Here is a 21,331-nt window from a genome sequence, read left to right as displayed (position 1 = left end):
CTCCCACCACACCTAGTGCAAGCAAGTCTACAAATTCTCACAGAATACATAACTTTTAGTTATTACTCTTGCCTATTTTCTCTAGCACTTTGTCTTTACCCCTTCCCTCAAAAGTTTTAGAGTTTCTCTTTTGGTCTCATACTCACCCCTCCCTTCCAGCTTCCAATAATTCAAACAAACAAGCAAAAGCAATAGGAGGGTATCTCATATACATCCCATGTGTAATCAGCACTGTCTGCAGGCATTTCTTTCCACAATATCCATGACAACAAATAGGTCCATTTCCAGTGTTGTATTTCTGTCATGACTGACCAAGACGTGTTTTCTCTTATTATTTTATCATCCACAGCATTTTGTTTGTGCTTGACTCTGATCCCTAAAAGTAGTTACCCAGCTATTCACTAAGTGAACACTCCAGTGCTTCTGCTTTCCATGCTGCTTACCACCATGTGCATTTTTTGTCTGACTTCTTTTGTTTGAAATAATTCTTGGGGAGTTCCACCATTTTCACACAGCCCAGATCAAATCTATAACTCTTTCTCACCTTGATCATCACCTACAGTTCAGCTGCACCGACATTTATTACTGAGATACACAAAGCTTTTCAAGTTTTTGTTAACAAGGTAATTATACTTAACATGGTCTGAACTGCTAGCATGTCATTAGCATCTTACCACTGAAATGGTTTCAACCAATGTTTCCTGCTTACCACCTGTACCACAACATTTGCTCTCCTACAAAACTGCCATTGGCTTGTTAAATATGAATTTGAGTTCAAAACTCATTAAGATCAAAATTGAACTAGTGTTAATTAACTAAGTATCCCCCTACAGAGGCCACATCTACTGTGCTCATTTATAAGGAATAAAACCAACCCTCTCTACTTCCAAGGAAAGTTTAAAAATTCATGGGATTCTCTGTCCTTATTACATCTCAACCTACACCAAGGTCAGGCCCATTGCAATATGAGACAACCTTATTGAAAATACCATGTTACTGGAAAAGCCACTCCAAGCCTCCCACCTCCAAGTCCTTCCGACCCAGCTCACAGTGCTGGTGCCACTGAACAACACACTTGACATGTTATTGCACTGTAGTAACAGAGATGCTATAATGACATCTTCCTTCTGCATAACAACATCTGAGCGCACACATTTGTTGCCAAAGTTTTTTTTCTCCTTACAGCTTGTATTTCTGTGATGCTATGCCAGGCTTAAGGTTTCTTCCCTACGCTGCCTCAAAACCAGTAGCTGCACTAAGGGGAAAACCACAAGGCAACTCCAGTCACTGTCCATGCAACAAATGAGACCCACAAGCAAGCAAAAAGTACAAACAGCAATTTTACTTCAATAATCATAGAATAATAAAGTGTGTCTGGGTTGGAAGGGACTTTGAAGATCATCTACTTACAGCTTCCCTGTCATGGGCAGGGACGTTTTCCACAAGAGCCCACTGCTCAAAGTGCCTTCCAATCTGGCTTTGGACAACTCCAGGATGGGGCATCCCCAACTTCTCTGGGCAACCTGTTCTAGTGTCTCATCATCCTCCCAGTGAATACTTTCTTCATAATACCCAAATCTAAACCTACTCTCAGTTTGAAGCCATTCTCCCTTGTTCTGTCACTACCTGCCCTTGTAAACAGTTTTCTTTTAGGTCTCCTTCAGGTACTGAAATAATGTAATAAGGTCAGCCTGGAGCCCTCTCTTCTCCAAGCTTAACAACCCAAATTCTCAGCCTTTCCTTATAGGAGAGCTGCTCCTGCCCTGTGATCATCTGGCTGTTCCTCCTCTGGACTTGCTCCAACAGGTCCATGCCCTTCCTCTGCTGGGGACCCCAGAACTGGACAAAGCACTCCAAGCGGGGATCTCATAAGAGCACTGCAGGAAATCATTGCAATTCCCTCAAAAGTACTGGAACTTTTAGTAAGTTCAGCTTTAGAAAATGACCAATTTATTTTTTCCTTAAAAGTAGCTCAGAATATTCCAGCAGTAAGCAGACTAGGCCTGAATTTAAACAGTAGTTGAGGTACCATCTATGATAAATAAAAGCCTAAATGATCAACTTCCATACAGCCAAGAGGCAATCTGCCCTCAAATCTTATATATCTCAGTGTATTTAGTTGTTCACTACACTTCTTTGCATCTTTTCCATCTGTGAATAAAATATTCAGTGTTTGACCAACACTCTCACAGAGAGGATGATCACAGTAACAGCAACATTTTTCCAGAGTGTCACAACCTAATTTACCTATACAAACCTCTCCCATTTCACCCTTCCAGTTGGGGGCTTTGTCCCTTACACGGCCATATAGGGTTGGAGACGCAGCTATAGCTATCTGGAACAGTCAGCCTGACAAACAGTGAGAATTTTTGTTTGTTTGCTTTTGCTGTTTGTTTGTTTTATGGGGTTGTGGGGGTGTTGTGGTTTTGGTTTTGTTTGGTTTTTTTAGGGGTTTGTGGTTTACTGATTTGAGATGAGTTTGGGTTTTTGGGGGGTTTATTTTTTTTTTTCTTGCTCCAGTCACTTTCTGCAACACAGATTAACCAGAAGACAAGGAATTTCATGGTAGTATTTTAACATATAAATCCTATATTCTCCTTTTCCAAGATGGCTAGGACCCCACAGCTACTTGTAGCTGCATAATCAGTAAAAACAGGATTCAAGAATCATCATTTCATGTGTGAAGCACAGCACATTTCTTTAACCCTGTCACAGATTGATAACAATACCCAGTTGCTTACCTCAGGTCTAAGAGAAGGAAGGATAACAATTTCTTGCAAAGCTTGTTTAGCCAGTTCCTGCCCTGCGATATCATCAAATTTGACAGCTGGCCCACTAACAAAGAAATGGAATACTAATTAGTCTAACAATGAGATACTCTTTTTCAGCCGCAGCTGACTAATTTAATGCACTTGACAATCTATACAGAACCCTTTTGAGAAAATCTACAATTTACATTGTTAAGTATTTTAAAACATTCTTTTGCCAAAGTAACAATAAAAAACCCCATCCCAAAAATCCTACAAAAACCCCAACAAAGTAGAAGTACTAATTTCATTCCAAGTGGACCAAGATTGTACTGAATGCAAAACTGATTTACTGGATTGAAAAGCCTACTTTTCTTCATACTTACCTATCAACAACCTCATTCAGGATAAGATTAGCCAGATTGCTGTCCACATTCCTAAATATCTTAGTGTCTTTCTTTTTTCGAGGAGCAGTGGTAGGAGTAGAAGGCTTGATTGCTCTGCTATTTTTAGGAGCGGCCTGGAGAGGGGGAAGAAAAAACCAAAACCCCAGATTAATACTTTGAAAGTGTAGTGTTAAACAAAATAAGATCTACATTTCATTTGCTCCAGTAAAACAGCATGTTCACAAACACCCAAAATTCTATTGCTGTATTTTCCTACAAATCACACTATCGTATCAGTCAGTCATGAGTAGGATATCTTAGGGTTCCAGTGGTGAAGTGTCTGTGGTTTGAGGGTTTTTTGCTTGATAATTCATTTATTTAACTACAGGATTTCCCCCAGCACATTCTGGAAATAAGCATTCACAAACCATCTCAGGTTCTCAATACCTATAAGCAAGAATTCCTACTACTGTTGTACTTTGTAACAGGCCACTTAAAAGTCTTCATAATATAGCAGCAATAATGCTTTAACAGAACAGTTATGTTCAGTCCATTCTGCTCTTTATTCCACTTTACTGGGTAATAAGGATGGAAGGGAAAAAGACAGGTCAAAAGAAATGCTGTAATTTTCTGTATTCTTACTGTAAGACTTCTGTGTTTTAGTCCCAGCCTAAGCATAATTTGCTTTTCACTATGTCTGCAAAACAACCTGTGCATGCATGCATGCTTTGGAAGAGAAGAACATGTAGGGGGAAAAATATTGCAGTTCTGGAATAAGAGGCTTTTCTCTCTTTTACATACTAGAAGTAACATTTATTTTTCTTCTAGGTAACTTTCACTCAGCTTCCCATGCAATTTTAAAAACAAGTAGTATTTATTACTGTGATTATATTTAAAATCCTTTTTCCCACGCACCCACCTGATGCCCTCCAATTTCTAAAATCCACTCTGCAGCATACCTCAAGAGGCCTGGCTAAAAATTTGGAGTTTGAGTTTTTTCAAAAACTTTCTGCTGCTACAATACTGCAATTAAGGCATTAAATCCAAAGCTTCTTCTGGAATTTACATTTGATTTTTCAAGGGTATACTTCCATATTTATCCTCACTATACCTTGTGAGCTGAAGGTGTAGGATTAGGTGCTGGTCTAGACACAGATGATGATACCCCACTGTAGCTGGGCGTTCTGTGGTGACCTGAAAGGCCTGTGGATCCGGTTTTTGCAACAGTCTTTGAACGAGGAAGGGAATTACTCGTGTGTGTTAGGGGGTCCTTCTTTTTTGGAACTGCTCCACTTTCTATAAAGAAAACCAGTGTTGTAAGAACATTTGCAGCAGTCATACTTTACCACCAACTGCAAGTAGAAGATAGAAGTGTTGAAACGTATAATACAGCATTATAGAAGAACAACACACATTTCTAAAGAGGTTTAGTGTTTTTAAGGGACTATTGATTGCTGTTTTCACCGACAGATAAAATTCTAATTTTTAGCTCTCAAAATTAACCCTAGTTAGCCATCTTAGAAAAGCCAGAGATAACTTAGTCCCATTATCAAGGAAAGAACACCATCTACTCCTTATGATGCAAAGTCTTCTGTCTTCTTTCCCAAGAACTCTTAAAAATAATCATTACAATAACCCCCAAATGTCAAGCCTTTAGATTCTGAGTATTTATTCTTTAAGTGATGTTAGCAGGCTAGTTAATAGGATGCCAGTTAACATTATCTAGCACCTTCCACACAGAAGCTTCTCCAAGGCATTTTAATCTGGAAAAATTACAGTAGTAGTTATACTTGCAAGTGACTGTTAGGTATTTTTTCTTTCAACTTGCTTTCACTTCAGGAATCTCAAGGTGTAAGTAAATTCTGAATGGACCACTCTGAAGCAGCTTACCTTCCTACATCAAAAATTCAGTCTTAAACTACATATAAACATCACCAGACATTCCACTCACACTACTTATTCACCTCCATGATGAAGCAGAAAAGTCTCAAATTTGGTGACAGATAAGCTTAAAATATTGGCCACAGGCCATCAAACTACAAAAAGTCATTCTGATTCAGAGTAAACAAAATAGCACTTGATGTCTACTTTGAACATATGGGATACACAATAAAATAAAGTTCCTGGGCACAGAAATGACAAGTGTAAAACATCAAATCAGAGATTAAGAGGTAAGAAGGTGAGAGCAAGCAGGCAGGTTGGTCAGGCTGGTTAACGATTAGAGCATAGCTTGAGATTAGGGTATTTTTTGTGGTAGGAATACACTACTGGAAACTGTCTAGTACAGTACTGTTGTCTGCAATGGAAACTATAAATACTGTCTTATTTTATATCCTTTTAAAAGGATTAAGGAGTCTTGATTAGGTAAGAGAAATAGGGCATCAGAGGTAAGGAAGCTCAAAATAGATTTCAGCTTCAAGTGTCTTCACTAGGATTGTAGAAATTTGCAACTCAATTTGACCTGCTAGTCTTAAGGAACAGGCCAAAAAACTCTGATTTTTAAGGAAATTAGTGACTCTATGAAGGATTTTTAACTTATAACATTGCAGTTCAATGAAAAATACTTTAAGTAAAAACCCTCATAATTTTAAATGTTGTGTTTAAAAAACTCAAAGAATACTTCAGTCAAACAGTATCATGAAAGGATCAACTGATTACTACTATATTCTCAGCCTCCTTAAATGTACAACCAGGACCTAATCTCTACACAGCCTGCAGGCAGCCTTAATAATTCAGCGAAAAAGTTTCTAAAGCCCTTCTTCAGTCACAAATCTATCCCTTTTTAGAGTTATAGAAACTCTGCTGGTGTCACAATAAATAGTGCTGTTGCACCAATATGCAAGAAACAAGGCAACTTGACTAATATAATTAAGTATATTTACCTGGGATATGTTTCTTCTTAAAAACAAATGAACAAACAAAAAACAAGAAAAACCACCAAAACTGGCTACTGTGACTAAACCACACACAGCTCCAGAACTGCATCCATTTATTTAGTCATTCCTGCACAGGAATTTCCAAGTCAAAAACTCTTTAAAATGAGGTATACTTACTAACTTTCAAGTTCAAAAAGCAGTATATGAATCTGCTAACACATCTAGCAACTCAGCACTTTGACTGGTCCAATTTAATCAAAAGGTGGCACTCAGTTTGGTTGGCTTTTTTTTAGCCCACCTCAACCTCATTTGCACAGCTGGCTTGAAGTCAACTTGGGAAGGCTTCAAAAACCAAAATTAGTTTTTCTCCATGTCCTTCACCCTAACATGCTGCTCAACTACTCCACACAGATACTGCAATTTTGAGGGTCATAAAATTGCACAGGTAAGGAGTATTTCAGGAAGCTGGAAACAGATAGGAGGAAAGAAGGGAAAAGAGACAAGGTTTAATTCAAATTATTATTTACTCTAACTGCACCTCCAGGACCCAAGACCTGTAGGTTTACACGTTTTGTTGTCAGTCCTCATGGGTAGCACATAAAGAAGCACTGATGAATAACTCCTGAACAGAGCTGTTTGCTGAATGTCAATTCCAGAGGGAAGCTTCATTTTACATACAAATTTTCATTGAAGTAACAAATAAAAATGTTATCAAATAGTTCAGAATTACAATTGCTATAAAGCTTATCTATTTCTAAAGCATGAGGTGTTTAAGTGAACATCACACATCAGACAGCTCCTACTGTTCCACTATGCAAGACACATATTTGCTGAAAAAAAACCCCAAACACATTTCTTACCCATTTTTATTTGTTATCTATTGAAAGTCTGGAAATACACAGCAAGTGACTTTAATGCCTTCATAGTATCTCCAGCAGCCTTCAGCCAAATGTTTCACTGTTCTGCATAAAACAATAAGGAAGTACCTAAAATACGTTCTAATCATGAAGAGACAACATGGAATTTTTTCAAGGGTATTTGAAACACTAACAGTTCAACTGTCTACTTCATACATACTTATAGAATAGTAATAGATGCTTAACCAGTTTGATTTTACTCTCTAATTCTGGACAGAATAATTTACTTCATTGCTTCAGGCTCACACCACTGGATTACACAGACATAATAGCTGTCTGGTCCTGAAAGCATCCCTGCAATTTTCATCTGCCATCCAAATACACACACAACACAAATTACAAACAAGCAAGTAGCAAAATTTTGTCTGAAGTTTTCTATTGGTTAAATTGTGATAAGATGCAGACACAGGTGCCCAATTTCAGACTCCCTTATAGAGAGAAATGTTAAAAGTTATTACATAATATAGATGCTTATTATATTAAACTGGTTTTAAAGATAAAGTACAAGTATGTTTGAACAAATCTAAGAGAAGCTTGATTATATTATATACCTGGAAATGCAAAAACAATCTTAAAATTATTCAACTGTAGCTCATTTATTTAATATGACAACATCCTTTATATTTCCAAAAAAGCAAACCCATTATATTTTTTTTCCTGCACTTAAACCAAATTAAAGCACACGTCAATAAACAAGCTTCTACTAGTCTCTAACGTCTCAAGCATCCAAAATAAAAGTTTAAAATCAAATTAACAGCAGCAATTCCAGTACCGCAGAACAATTTCCAGCCTTCAGCTGTGACGTCTTAAAAACCATCAGGGAATATTCCTCAGAAATTCCCTACATATGCCTATTGAGAAGTAAGATAAAGGGACTAAAACAAGTTATTGTACATGGCCTGTGGATACCGAGTTGGAAGAAAAATCCATCAGTCTAAAACTATCTGTAACTTTATGTATGTCATTTCATTTAAAAAAAACAACAAAACCAAAAAATTGCTGCTTTAAACTTGCAGCAATTGTAAGACTGATCATTATTCAGGATCGGCATTCACAACAGCCCCCAAAATCGCAATTCTTCAAAAATTCAATTCAGATATTTCAAATAGGTAGATGCAAGTAATAAAAGCTATTTAACAGAAAGCTCCAGGAACTAAGAAGGACATGCTGCATGTTTTCAGTGGCAGCACAGCTACACAAGCCAGGAATTACAGCTGCTCTCCTTTCTGAACTGACAGATCCACATCAGTCAAAGATCTGCTTTTGTCAAATTATCCTGTTATAAACAATCTTATTGCTACTTGTTCTTCCACTCAGAGAACTCATTTGAAAATTTCAGTATTAAAGATAGAACTTCTGCACCATAACAAACAGTGCCAGTATATGCCTACTATTAAAGACATGCCAGCAACTCCTTCCATGTGAAAAATGAGATAAAATACTAGCTAGCTGCTAGTATTCATGTTGAGGTAATAGAAATGTAATGCTCTGTCTGGTCATCCATCATGCTGGCATTTACACATAAAATGGTATACACTGGAATTACTGTAACACTCTATTGTACGACAAGTGAATGAGTTCATAAAACTCAAACTCTGCCTTTGGCAAGACTGGCATAATTTCCTTCCCTAGCTTGTTTAAAAAAAAGAGAAAACTACAATCCACAATGCAAAGGAAAACAACCACATTTGAGGGGGGAAAATATAGGTAAATTGTTTTACATCTAATTTAAGACTGCTATGAGAAGAAGAATGATGAATATTAAATTAATATTATTTCCCAGTAAAGGTTTGGGTCAAGGCTACTTGTTATTACTCTTTAGACAAGTTACTGCATAGCCCTCTGCAACTAGGGCAGGTGATACTACTGCCATGAGGTCTTGAAAAACCTCAGCATAAAACTCGAAGATAAACTTCCAAGAAAAATCTCTACCCCTTCATGCAAGTTTGGAAACCACAAATGCTGAAGACAGGGATGGCCAATCATTTGTGTAAGAATCAAGTAAATTGGGTGGGAAGGCTGACACAAATAGTATCTTGAAAGTAGGAAGAATCTCAAATCAGTAACACTTTGGAAATAGAAAAAATGTGCAACATAGCTGTGAGAATAGAATCTTACACAAAATTATGAAGCAAAAACATCTGCAAAGTCTTTGGCCTTTAAAGGCAAATAAAATAAAGCAATGTAATTTTAGACCACATGATGGGCAAAAAGATACTTTGTTTGTGTTAAAACTAAAAATGACCATGTTTCATACTTCATAAAATCCAGAACTTTTAAAAAGCCCAACCTGATTAGGCAACAGGGCAGGTAACACTTCCCACAGACAGAAAACTAAGCTTATGCCAGAGCCCTGTGGCTCAATAGCTCTGAAGCACCTCTACCTTCTCAGGTAGAGAAAACAGCCCTCTTATCTGAAGTAGCCTGCAAATTGATTCTGTAGTTTTCTAAGAAACTCTGTCATCTACTTTGTGTTTTTAAATTATTAGAGCTGTCCATATGAAAATACTGTTTTACATGTATAAAGGAAGAACAATAGCAAGATGATTAGCAGATTGAAGCATAACCACCTTTACTGTGCTTTTAAGGAAAAAAGTGTATTACTAGCGTGTTCTTACAAAAAACACTCCCTTGCCCCACACCCCAAAAAGACAGAAAAAGCAAGCACAAGAGCATAGGAACCAACCATTTAAGAAATCCAGATGCCTGCTAATAGCCTGACTTTCATGGTACTATATCAGGGATCCCACAGCTGCAAACATTCTGTACTTTAAGTAACCCTTGGACTTGCACAACTTTACACCTTGTTTATGGACAAAAAAGGTTAATTTCTGCTATATTAATAAGTTTGGTTCAGTCTTCTGGGAAAGGATTAAAACAACATTCTTTGACAAAATGCAAGAGCTGCTGTCATTCTCCTCTCATTTCAATTGCATCTCACTTTCTTGATGCAAAAACCCCCAGAATTTTTAAGTTGCTTAATGCATATTCACAATATCATAAAGGAAAAGCTAATTTATGTAGGCACAACATATAACCTATATATCCAACACTGACACTTTCTAAAACAGGTTTAAAGTAATTCCTTGAAGAATATTACATGAGAAATATTTTCTAAAATGTTTCCTTAGTAAATAGATATGAATTCTAGGACAGTCATTGTAAGAGAAAACTGAATACTACAAAATAAAACAGTATTGTCAAAGCCATGGAAAGGATGGAATGTATTTTATACAAAGCCTTTAAAAACAGAAATATAAATTATTTTATTTTAAAGCTGGTGGGGCCAGAATATACCATTGCATTATTTTGCCTTGTAACACACCAGGAACTGAGAGACATCCCCTCAATAGGTGCTGGTAAAACCAAACCCACCTGACTGGAGATGTCCATTGCGGCATGCCAGGTTAGTACTGTCATTATAGACCTCCATTTGCGGCTTGGAAATTTGCAAAACTGCCTGCAGCTTCTCTACATAGTGGAACAGAGGGGAAGGGAGGAAAAAGGACAAAATAAACAAACAAAAACCAAAAATGAACCAAGAAAATTTATGTATGTTGAACACAGAAATGTCAAGTTTGGCTTTGTTATAGTTAAAAGGAATACTTCTATCTATTCTACACATTCAGCAAATGTGTAAGTAAACTCTGTTAATATGAGCATGACTGAAAACAGCTTTAAGACTCACCCTCTATGGCTGAGTGAATTACAATCTTTCCAGTCTAGTGATTGCAGTTACTGTTAAACACAATGTTCAGGATTAACTCAATTTAATTTAATAAATATTCATGTTGATAACACATTTCTGAATGTCCTTCTCAAGGTGTTATTTTTGACCAGGTGCAAGGAGTCCTCACTTCTCTGCATAATAAATGTTCCACTTAAGTAGTAACAGCTAGTCAACATTTTACAGAAACCTTCAAACTTCAAGCAGAACACCATATACACATTACAACGATGTCATTTGACACCTCTATTTAGATATTTAATTGCCTTGAAATTAAGTCAATAAAGTTGTCGTGCAAATTGTGTTCTTTAGGAAGATTAACTTCAGAAACACATGAATACAGTATTTATAAAGCTAAAGAAATTAACTCTGAGAAGTAATGAGAAACAGCCACACCATAAGTCAGAGGTGCAAGGCTGCAAACACAGAAGAAAAGTTAACTTGTTCCCTGCAGCCCCACTACTACTCCTGTTTTTTCCCACTGCCATTAAAAACCTCTAGGCCATACCTTTGGGTACCTCTCCCATCTTTACTCCACACATACCCCTCTTGTTTTAAAAACCAACCACGGTTTGCAAGGATGTAATGCATACACTGTCAAGCTCTCTCATTCCCTCCTGCTTTTTTTCCCTTCTGCTCCCCCCACAAGACATAACACTACAAAGAAACTGCAAGAAAAGAGATGCCAAGTAGAAAAGCAAAAGCAATGTTCTCTGGTACTATGAAAGCATGTATTGCAAAAGCAGACGAATTCTAGTGAAAGCATACACAATTAAGATCATAAATAACCTGGCTGGAGGAAGAAGTGCCATTCAGAGCCTGCAGATGGTACAAACAAGTATATGAGCACCTCCTTCCTTAGGCTTCTTTACCTGTTACAGATCTCTCCCTAATCTTTCTGCTTTGTTCCTTTCTTCTTCCTGCTCTTCATCACTCACTGCTTAGCTTTCCTGAACAGTATTCTTACACTTCATAGTTAAAGTGATGGCTTAATAACATTTAGGTTCAACAAGATGCAGTTTGGAATGAAAACTTATTACTTACAGACATTTATGAAAAGCTAAAGCCCAAGATTAGTATGTGTGCACAAAGTTTACTTCATTTTAAATTGAAAGCTTTGAAGAATCAAGAGTAAAACAAAAAATGTCAGTCACACAAGAACAGCCTACAAACAACCACAAGCTCTGCAACTTCCAAGAAGTTACCCTCATAAGCTTTCCTCTCCAGACAGGTAAGGAAAATCCTTTTAGCAGGACTGACTGCAGACAGTGCACTACTTTAGTGGACACAGCAGTACCAAAGGAGGCAGCAGAATGGTCTACTCCCTGACCAGTGCATGCAACCCAAATAGAAAGAACATACAGGAAGCTTAGGAAACAAAAGTAGTATTAATAGACTTTGAAGATATTAGATAATCAGCTGAGTTTTGGAGAACATTTCTGAACTTAATAAAAAAAACTTTCTAGTGAGCAACCATAATAACATCAATTGGCTTGTGCAGGAGTTCAGGAAATGCTACTTGCTTCAATGCTACAATCTGACACTAGGGTTCTACTACATTATCAATGCTTATGGAGTCCCACATATTCAAGAACTCCAGAACTCCAGCCAAAGAAAAAATGCAATCCAACTGTTGTCCAGCTTCAATTCAGAGTCCTCTCATCATATTACCTATTAAAATTTCATTTCAGTATTGCACATAAAATTTCAAAAGGCAAATATATATCAGCTTTCTTTAGGGACAGTATAGCTGTAGGTTCCTCTGGAATATCAAAAATAAATTGAGCTTTTAAATATTATTCCAGGGAATTATAGGATACCACCATCTTCCACTGAAATACTTTCTCCCTATTTTTCCAGACACTGACAGAAAGTTCACAGATTCTCATTCATTATTTCACTTTCATGATACAACGCTGACATAAACCTGCCAAACAAACAGCACTGCAGCCTCTGCCTTATTTAGGCAACACTAGAGCTTGAGTTCAAGGAAACTACTAGCTACTAAAAAAATGCTACCCTGTAACATAAGCCTGAAGCAAAAAGCACCATTTCCAAAGAAAGTGAAATATTCCACAAGGTGTCCATTGAAGACCATACCTACAGAGGCAGAATAGAGAAATAATAATACCTTCCAAAGAGGATACTGATGACAGATAATTGAATTATGTATCACATATACTCTTCAACCAAAATACTGAAGCAACACTCAATACCCAGGAAGGCACTTGTGACAGAAATCTGTGCCCCTACAGAAAGTCTCTCTGAAATGAGAGAACACAGATTGGTAAAACACCTAAGTACCATTAGAATTGAATAGTGTTGCACTGGCCATTACAGCCATCCATCTTTAGGAACAACAAGCTGCCAAGTTCTGTGTATTGACTGTAGAAAACAAATACCCTTCTGTCATTCTAAATACATCAAATTTAATGACTCTAACATGGGTGATCAGTCATCCAGGAGAGACCAGGTGTGGGAAGACGATCAAAGCAAGATTTAACCACACAAAAAACGCACCCTAAACCATGTCAAAAATGGGGAGCCACCACCAAATCAAATGGAAGAAATTACAAGTCCCCTCACAGCCAGCACAACCCAAAATTGTCAATGGACTGTCAAAGCCATCAAGTCCCCTTGGGCTGACCTGAAACACACCAGCAGTCACTTCAGCTTTCAGACTGTATCACAGGACAGGTTCAAACAGAGTAAGATACATAATTTAGACTCAGGATGAAAACAGGGCTCAAAGTAGAAAACCCATCATCCACAGTGGGTAGCTGCATCCTCTTCCAACATTGAAAAGTATGAGCGGTGTGATGACAGAGTGGTAACACAAGGGTGTGAGCAGACATCACACTCTTACCAGCAGTGTCCAACACCCCCATCAGTGGGGTCATGCAACTTAAAGGTACATGTGATGTAACACAGGTGGTGTATCAACAGCTCAAAAAAACAACCCCAAAAAAACCAACAACACTGAGCACTTTCAAGGGACAGTTGTCATCAGCATGATTTAATTTTCGCTTTCTATGAACTAACAATGTAACCTGCTTGACTGGATGGCATTTGAGTTAGGCAGTTTGCAACCACATCTCCCTCTAGCAAGCAGGATGAAATATTTGGCATTATTGTCTGGTTTGCTTATCCTTTCAGCTAATGTAATAAAGGACTTGCCTATTCTGACTTAAGAAAGGGAGAAATTCCACAAAGCAGACAACACTGATGAGTTCAATTCATAGAAAAAATCACTTCATCAAACTGTAATAGCTTCAAGAGCCTCATCCTTAATTCAACTACAAAAGGATCTTTACACCACTCAAAAACTTCCAAATATCTGTTACTATAAGTAACAGGCTAAAAGTGTGTTTAGAATGGCACACGGAATTCAACTCTAGATTACTTTAAATTTCAACAAAATCTATGAAAAATGACAGACAAAAATAATAAAAAAGATGCTGTCAATACTTCAAAGTTGGTTGGATGGCATAAAATATTACTCAAATAGAACTCTAATGATCAAACTTGTAGGGACTTAAAACTATTGAAATATCCCTCCAAACCACATCTTTTGTCTTCTTAAAGGGCACATGACTTCACTTGCTCCTTTTTACCCAATTTCACTTTTAGGTACATTGTATGAAGCACATCCTCAATAAAAATTAACAAGAACCTAGGCAAACCAAAGTGTTAAACTAATAATTTAAAAATAAAAATAAAACTTTATTTTACATCAACTAACGTAATAAACACTATTCTATCTGTTTACCTTTCAATCTGCACTTTGAATGAAGCAAACAAAAAGCATGTGATCACACATTCTGGTAGTAGAGATGAATATACTACAACTTCAGGGTTTTTTTGTGAATTTTACCCTGTGTTTCTTTCCAATCAGATCACAGCAAGTAAGCAACTTACCAACACTGCAAGCACTACTAAAGTAATACAAGCAAGGATGAAGCAGTACCCCCAAAACACAAACAAGCCATATCTTACCAAAGATTGTTACATGTAATCCCTTTCACTCTATTGCTCCCTAGTTCATATTACCTCTAGAAGTCAGCCTTTAACTCTAGTAAGTGGAAAATATCTTGTCTCCATATACTTAAACTGTATGAAGAAACACCCATAATAAAGCACAGAAGGCAGATGCTTCTTTCACCTCCTGTCCCCTTCAATTTTTTTCAAAAAATACTAAAGACATTAGGAACTCAAGAGAAACAAAAGGGGCTCACTTCCTTGGGACTGTCACTACTTCCCTGTCAATCACCAGCCAGGACCACAGAACTATGAAGTGTAAGAGGAGAAGAGAGCCCAAGTTTTCCCATCTGCTCTATATGGTCCTGGAAGAAAGAGTTAGTAGAACTCCACACAGGAGAGGGTAAGATTAAAGCTGGGATATGCAAGTTAAAATCAAGTACATTTGTTAGCGTACCCTTGAAGAACAATTTAAAAAATACCCCTTATTTTACTTTTACTGCCTGAACTGAAAGCATTTTCAGTTTTAAATTTAGAAGATGCACTACACAGGGCAATGGGTCTGTTGTTTGATGGAAGGCTTTTTACTCTGTTAAAAACTTATATACAACATTTAATTTTAATAAAGCTAAAGCTATACAACACTATGCTTCTGAAAAATATGACCGTACCTTCTAATTTCAAAATAGAACACTACTAGAAAATAATCAAGAAAATTAGAATTTCACAACCTTATGGTCTACATGATAGTAAAGAATTATTATCATCATCCTCATTATTGTTATTTACCAATAAAAAGGAAAATTGTTAATATAAGTGACAGCAAAATCAACAGAACATGAAGTAGTTACACTTGCAAGAAGCACACTTGGCACTCATGATCAGCAATATATCATAAATTTCACTACAGTACTAATAGAAAAATCCTGAACAAACCCCATTAGGAGTTAATCAAGACTTACTCATTTTATGAATCAAGTGTGCTATGATATAAAGACTTCTCAGTTACTTTTATACCTGAAAGTGGGTCATGAAATTCCATTTTCAAAATCCATCAACAGCACTTACTCCCAACTGAAAATTAAACTAAAGAGACCCTACAAAGATAATGACTCCTTCACTTTAAAAATCAAAGTAATATTTTAGAAGAATATATTAAATGAAGTTGTGCAAATAATTACAAACTTTCCAAAGTCATGAATTGTAACTGGTACCTAAAAGCTGCAACCGATCCTTGGCCATTGCCAAATTTGTCATCATTTTAGATTGGAGACGTCGAGCCCGTTCACACTGATCACCTTACAAAGAAAAATCCATGTTAAAACACAGTCTGGTAAATTAAGTGCTAAAATACTGATACCCAGCCTTCCCTCCTCCTCCTCCCACCCCTTATCTATCCCCTCCACTACGGAACTTCATTACAAAACTAACGAAGAAAACTCTAAAGCTTCCTATTTAATCAAGAATTTAAAGTTATCTGACACTCTCTGCTTTACAACAGTGCTTACAGAGTGATGGGAACCCAAACACTACTTTGCATTGTCTAACATTTCATACTGACCTAATATGTCCCTTGTCTCTGCATTTCTCTGATCAAATAAAAAAAAAGATTTTAAAAAAGTGACTGAGAGGCAAGTACAATTTGAAAGAATTCATTTTAGCAAAATTAACAGATTTATATTCAGTTGACTGTGTCCCTTTACATTTCAAAACACATGGAATTAGACTTTAACACCACTTTCTAAGAAATATTGTCTGTTCAAGACAAGTTTTTTTTTAAACTGTGCAATTTATACAGGTTATACCAAATGCCACTGGTATTGCCCCCTACGTAAGATCACCATATACTTTTAAACACAGGTGAAGGAATAAATGCAAGTCTTCAAAAACACTTACAGGTTTAGGTTTGGGGCAGGTGATTTGGGTTGTTATTATTACAGTATTATTTTGAGGACAGAAATTTTCAGCCAGTCCTTTACTACACCTGTATTTCTATGGTACATAATTGCTTCTACACTAAAGGTTAAAATGTTTCCAAATAGAGAGATGGCTTCCTTCCTTTGTTGGAAATACTCAGTTATTTTTGCCGAAGTTATTCAGAAACACAATGCCAGGCCATTCCAAATTGGGGGTTTCTTTTTAGATTATACTGAAGGGAATAAAAAATTCTGCATAAGTGAGAACATGAACTGTCAACTTCAGCAAATCAAATCAAAACCCAGTATTTTGGCACTCCCATTATATAAGAAATCACATGTTTTACTTAACAGTGTTCATGAACTCCTTATGATTTTGCAGAGTCTGAAAATATTTGGAGCAAGATTTGCATGTGATATAGACCAGAATATTAAGGTGGAACAGAGAAAAGGACCAGTGTTCACCTACAGCTAAAAACAGGAATAAGAAAGATCCTTATGAAATAATTCATACAGCAGGCTGCTCCTAGCCCCTACCATATTTAGTAATATTGATTTCTCACTTTAAAGAAGCCATAAACCAAAATCAGTTCCACAAAACTCAAAACTGGCTTACCTTGACCAATTACTAAGACAGCTATTCCTTTTTCCAGTTCTTCAATTCCTTTCTTATACCATTCAACAGCTTGTTCCTTTTGTCCTGCTTAAAAAGGAAGTGAGCCCATTATTTTCTTGAACGAATTAAAGCTTAAGAATGGTTCTATATAATGCTGCATAAAACAAGTAAGAGAGAGGAAGAGATACTTGAACAAAATCCTGTGATTAAAAGGAAGTCTTAAAGGGACACTGTCAACTTTATATCTATTTAAATATCAAATAAGCTTTTCTATTAAGAACAGGTACTACACCAGCCTCAAATCACTTTTTCCTGTTTCAAGAATAATTCTTCATCTGCCTTAAAGAAATAAATCCATCCTCCCCCTGCGAAAAAAAAATAAAAAAATAAAAGCTCAGCTACACATATTCCCTCCCAACATAAACAGTGAAATTAACAGTTTTTACTTCTGGAACATCAACTAGAGATGTGCCTCTTGATCTTCCAGTGACAGCCAATAATAACACTAATAATACCCAAAATAACACTAGAAGAACAGAAACTCAAGAAGAAAAGCAACAAGTCTAAGACACTACATGAGAGAGATGAGAGACACTTCTCTGGTTACCTTTTGCGCAGTGCAGCTCATTTGTTATGAGGGCATTTCTTTGTTCATGCTATTACGAAACTGCTGTATTACAGATGTGTGTCAAGTTCCACATGAAGCAGAACACAAGCAGAGTGAGAGCTCACCTCTGTACCAAACATGGCCTGAGTGGATATTACAGCAAACACAGCCTTGAACATGCCTGTGCCTGACCTAAGCCATGTGACACCATGACTGCAAGTCAACCACTGAAGACCTATTAATATCTACTTCATGTTGCTCTCTTTCCATAAATACTCTGCATTAAAAATTAATATGCCTGCATATTGAAAAATAATTTTGCAACATAATTACGTCACACTAAGCATGCATTTCCACAGAGGAATATAACAAATTAGGTACTAGAACATAAAACCTGATCAGCATTAACAAGCTACTAATGGTAGGAAAAACTAAAAATGCCGACAATGAAACTTCAGATATGATTACCCTATTTTCAGATGACAATCTTTCACAATACTATTCCTAAGTGTCAGGTACCAGTGGTTGTGTGCTTCTACACTCAAATATTTTGAATCTTTTGAAAACTTCAGTATCAAACCTATTTTCTAGCAAATTTCAGTGTTAGTAAAAATATTTCAATGCATTTCTAGAATACTTCTCAGGGTTTTCTCTTGCTCCTCTTCAGACTAAAAAAAAATCCCTTAATAATAACATTTGGCAAGTTCCCATGTGCAGGTGATTTCATGCTTTGTTCTTCTTACCACCACAAACCACAGACCACCTGCCTATAGTCATGAACACACTTTGGGAGTTAAATCATTACTGCCCTTTCTTCACCAGCTTCATATAGCCTGACTGTTGAGGACAAAGCTAGATAAATTAAATCACCCAAGGTGAGTGACTTCAATCCTCTCTTTAGACTTTTTTTTTAAGCTTCTTCTCTCCACCACCCACAGAAACAGTTTCAACTGCAGTGTAAATCATAAATCTAATACTGATTATAGCTAAATAAAAATCTGATTTGAGACGATTCCAGCCACCTCTGCTAACAAAGCCTGAATGGCTTTGTTATTCTTAGGGGCAACTGCAAACATGCCAAGGTCATCATTAAAATTTCACTTCCAACTTTTAACTGGAGAAAGTTTCCAAAGCACAATACCACACCAAGCTGTTTGCAAAGGTTGTGCTCCAACTCCACACAGAATGGTTGACTAGTTCTCAGTGATTATGACATTAAAAATAAAATAAATGTCACAGTCCTTGGAAGTCGCTGACTTGCTATATTGGCTCTGGCAGAATGGAGCTCATTTTCCTCAAACAGCCCCAATGGCACTGTGTTTTGGATTTGTGACTAAAACAGTTGATAACACAGAAATGTTTTGGGTATTGCTGAACAGCAAAACCTCAAGGTTTTCTTTTTCCCATCTGGATCCCCAGTGAGTAGGCTGAGGGTGCACAGGAAGCTGGGAGAGGACTAGCAAGATGACTGACCCAAACTGGCCATTGGAATATTCTGCATCATACAATATAGTGCTCATCAATAAAAACCTGGGTAGATGAATAACTGAATGGGGGCTGTCTTCCAAGGCAATCATTGCTTGGACAGATTTCTCACCTTTTTTTTCCCCTCACTTTTGCTCCTCCTATGCTCTTCCCTGTCCCACTGAGAAGAGTAAACAAGCAGCTGTGTGGATGCTTACTTAACTGCTTGCAGGGGTCAACACACCACATGTGCCTTCTTAGGAAAAGATAATAAGTATAATTGTGAAAATACCAAAACAAGAATAACTGCCCCACTAATTCAGAAACATAAAAAATTTACCAGAAGTGCTAACAAAATGACTGAAGTATGCAGAGCTCCCACAACAGCAAAAATGCCACACAACTAACAGGCTATTAGACAATTCAGAAATTCCAACCATTTCACATACTATGTCTAACATACAGTTTTCTCTTTAAAGATGTAAAAAGCTTGTTTACAGATCAAAAAATTTTCAAAATACTCTGGTAAAATCAGATAAGCAAATAACAAATCTATGTATTAAAGGGAGTTCTTTCTTAGTGGAATGTATATTGCAGTTGCAGGGCTGTAACAGTTGTGTAACTACTCAAATTAGCAGCAAAGACCATCTTACTAAATATATGGCCTGTGCAGCTAATTAATGTATCATCACCCTAAAGATACCTACAGAGCAAGTCCATTATTAAAGTTCATATTTAAGGGCTTACCCTCCAAACCACCAACAGTTAGAGGTCACAGCAGTGGAACAGGTGCCTGATAAGGTAAGACTTTGCTACTCACAGAGCAATCATCAACAAAACCGAAGCCTTCAGCTACCTCACCTTCTTTCATGCTTTGTTCCTGTGACCCTCAGTGCTCCCTCGCTGTACATCTGTGCTGAACTAACCCTGCTGCACATGGTGCAGGCTTTTTTTCTCTCCCAGAGCACACCACTGCCACTCCCAAACTGTCAACGCAAAGGAGGACACATCCCATGCTTTTATGGTGCTGTCAGCATGCAGCTTCTGTTGAAGGCCTACTCCTGTGGGCTTAATCTCCTCCTCTAGGATAGCAGTTTCATTAAAGCACAACTGAAAGTTTAGAATAAAGCATTCTGACTTCTCCAGAGAATTTTAAACATCAGCACAGCATGCCTCCAAAGCCTACCTTTTGCATGCTGACACAATCATGCTGCTGCATTTAGAATAAATTATTAAATTTAATTCAGTATCAAATATTTTGTAAAAAATCCTCACTCCTCTATTTTATTTCATTGAACCCTAAACGCTCTCCTTAAGGTCTTATCACACAGTGGTAGGTTTTTAGGTTTTCTAAGAGTATGCATGTCAAACAGTTTAAGAAAAACACGTTTTAAGAAACTGCCAAAATACTTAACGTATGTATTTATTTCCTTAGAAGTCACACCACTCCAAATGGGCATTTTGAGAGGGCCAAGTAACCTGCAGCCTCGCCTGAGCACTCACATCATTTGTCAGCCAGTGCACTGTAGGATGCACCCTTATTGTTGTCCTTGCTGCTTTTGTTGTCCAGCTGGCTTGGTGAAGGCTAGTTACAGTCACACACCCGCCCGCAATTTATAACCGCCTTACCTAGACCCCCGCGGCAAAAATTAAGTTTCTGGGAAGAAATACAAGCACTTGTCTTGCGAGGGGAACAAGCCCGGGCCGCAGCTTTGTGATCCGACCCGCACCCGCGGGCTGCGGCAGAGACGGACCCGGCCGGGGACCAAAGCACCGCCACCGCATGCGGGCACGGCCCAGCTCACCCACGGGCACAGCCCGGCTCACCCCCGCACACAGTGTCCGCAGCCCCCCGCACACAGCTCGGTTCACCCCCCGTATTTCTCCCACGAGCAGGTTTTGTTCGCTCTCAGCTTAAAGCGGTTCCACGGCCCAGGGCCTTGCCGGCCTCCCCCCGCACCCCGGGGCGGCCGCGGGCGCTCCCTCCCTACCTGTCTCGTCCTCGTCGATGCGCAGAGCCATGGAGATGCACTCGAAGGCCCGCTTGTGGCACGCCCGCACCGTCTCGGGCGCCCCGCCGGGCTCGGGCGCCTCGCC

The 21,331-nt window shown here is 37.9% G+C and overlaps 1 protein-coding gene across 2 annotated transcripts in view; it reads right to left on the bottom strand.

The window, feature by feature from the left end:
• The window catches only part of SPAST (spastin), a 38,423-nt gene extending 17,098 nt beyond the window's left edge, over nucleotides 1-21,325 (bottom strand). Inside the window, exons 1-7 of one of the 2 annotated variants that reach the window (XM_014308381.2) lie at nucleotides 21,226-21,325; nucleotides 17,164-17,250; nucleotides 15,846-15,929; nucleotides 10,302-10,397; nucleotides 4,245-4,429; nucleotides 3,134-3,267; nucleotides 2,742-2,835 (exon numbers count right to left, since the gene is read on the bottom strand). In XM_014308381.2, the coding sequence (XP_014163856.1) occupies nucleotides 2,742-2,835; nucleotides 3,134-3,267; nucleotides 4,245-4,429; nucleotides 10,302-10,397; nucleotides 15,846-15,929; nucleotides 17,164-17,250; nucleotides 21,226-21,256 (711 nt within the window). In that variant the 5' untranslated portion in view covers nucleotides 21,257-21,325. The remainder of the gene's footprint in view (nucleotides 1-2,741; nucleotides 2,836-3,133; nucleotides 3,268-4,244; nucleotides 4,430-10,301; nucleotides 10,398-15,845; nucleotides 15,930-17,163; nucleotides 17,251-21,225) is intronic. The other variant, XM_031059212.1, reaches the window with a different exon arrangement.
• Nucleotides 21,326-21,331: the final 6 nt, after the last annotated feature.

The sequence above is a fragment of the Geospiza fortis genome, unplaced genomic scaffold, assembly GCF_000277835.1.
Source record: "Geospiza fortis unplaced genomic scaffold, GeoFor_1.0 scaffold41, whole genome shotgun sequence".
NCBI lineage: Eukaryota > Metazoa > Chordata > Aves > Passeriformes > Thraupidae > Geospiza > Geospiza fortis.
The sequence above is the reverse complement of the archived record's forward strand: the minus strand, read 5'-3'. Positions and strand labels throughout refer to the sequence as shown.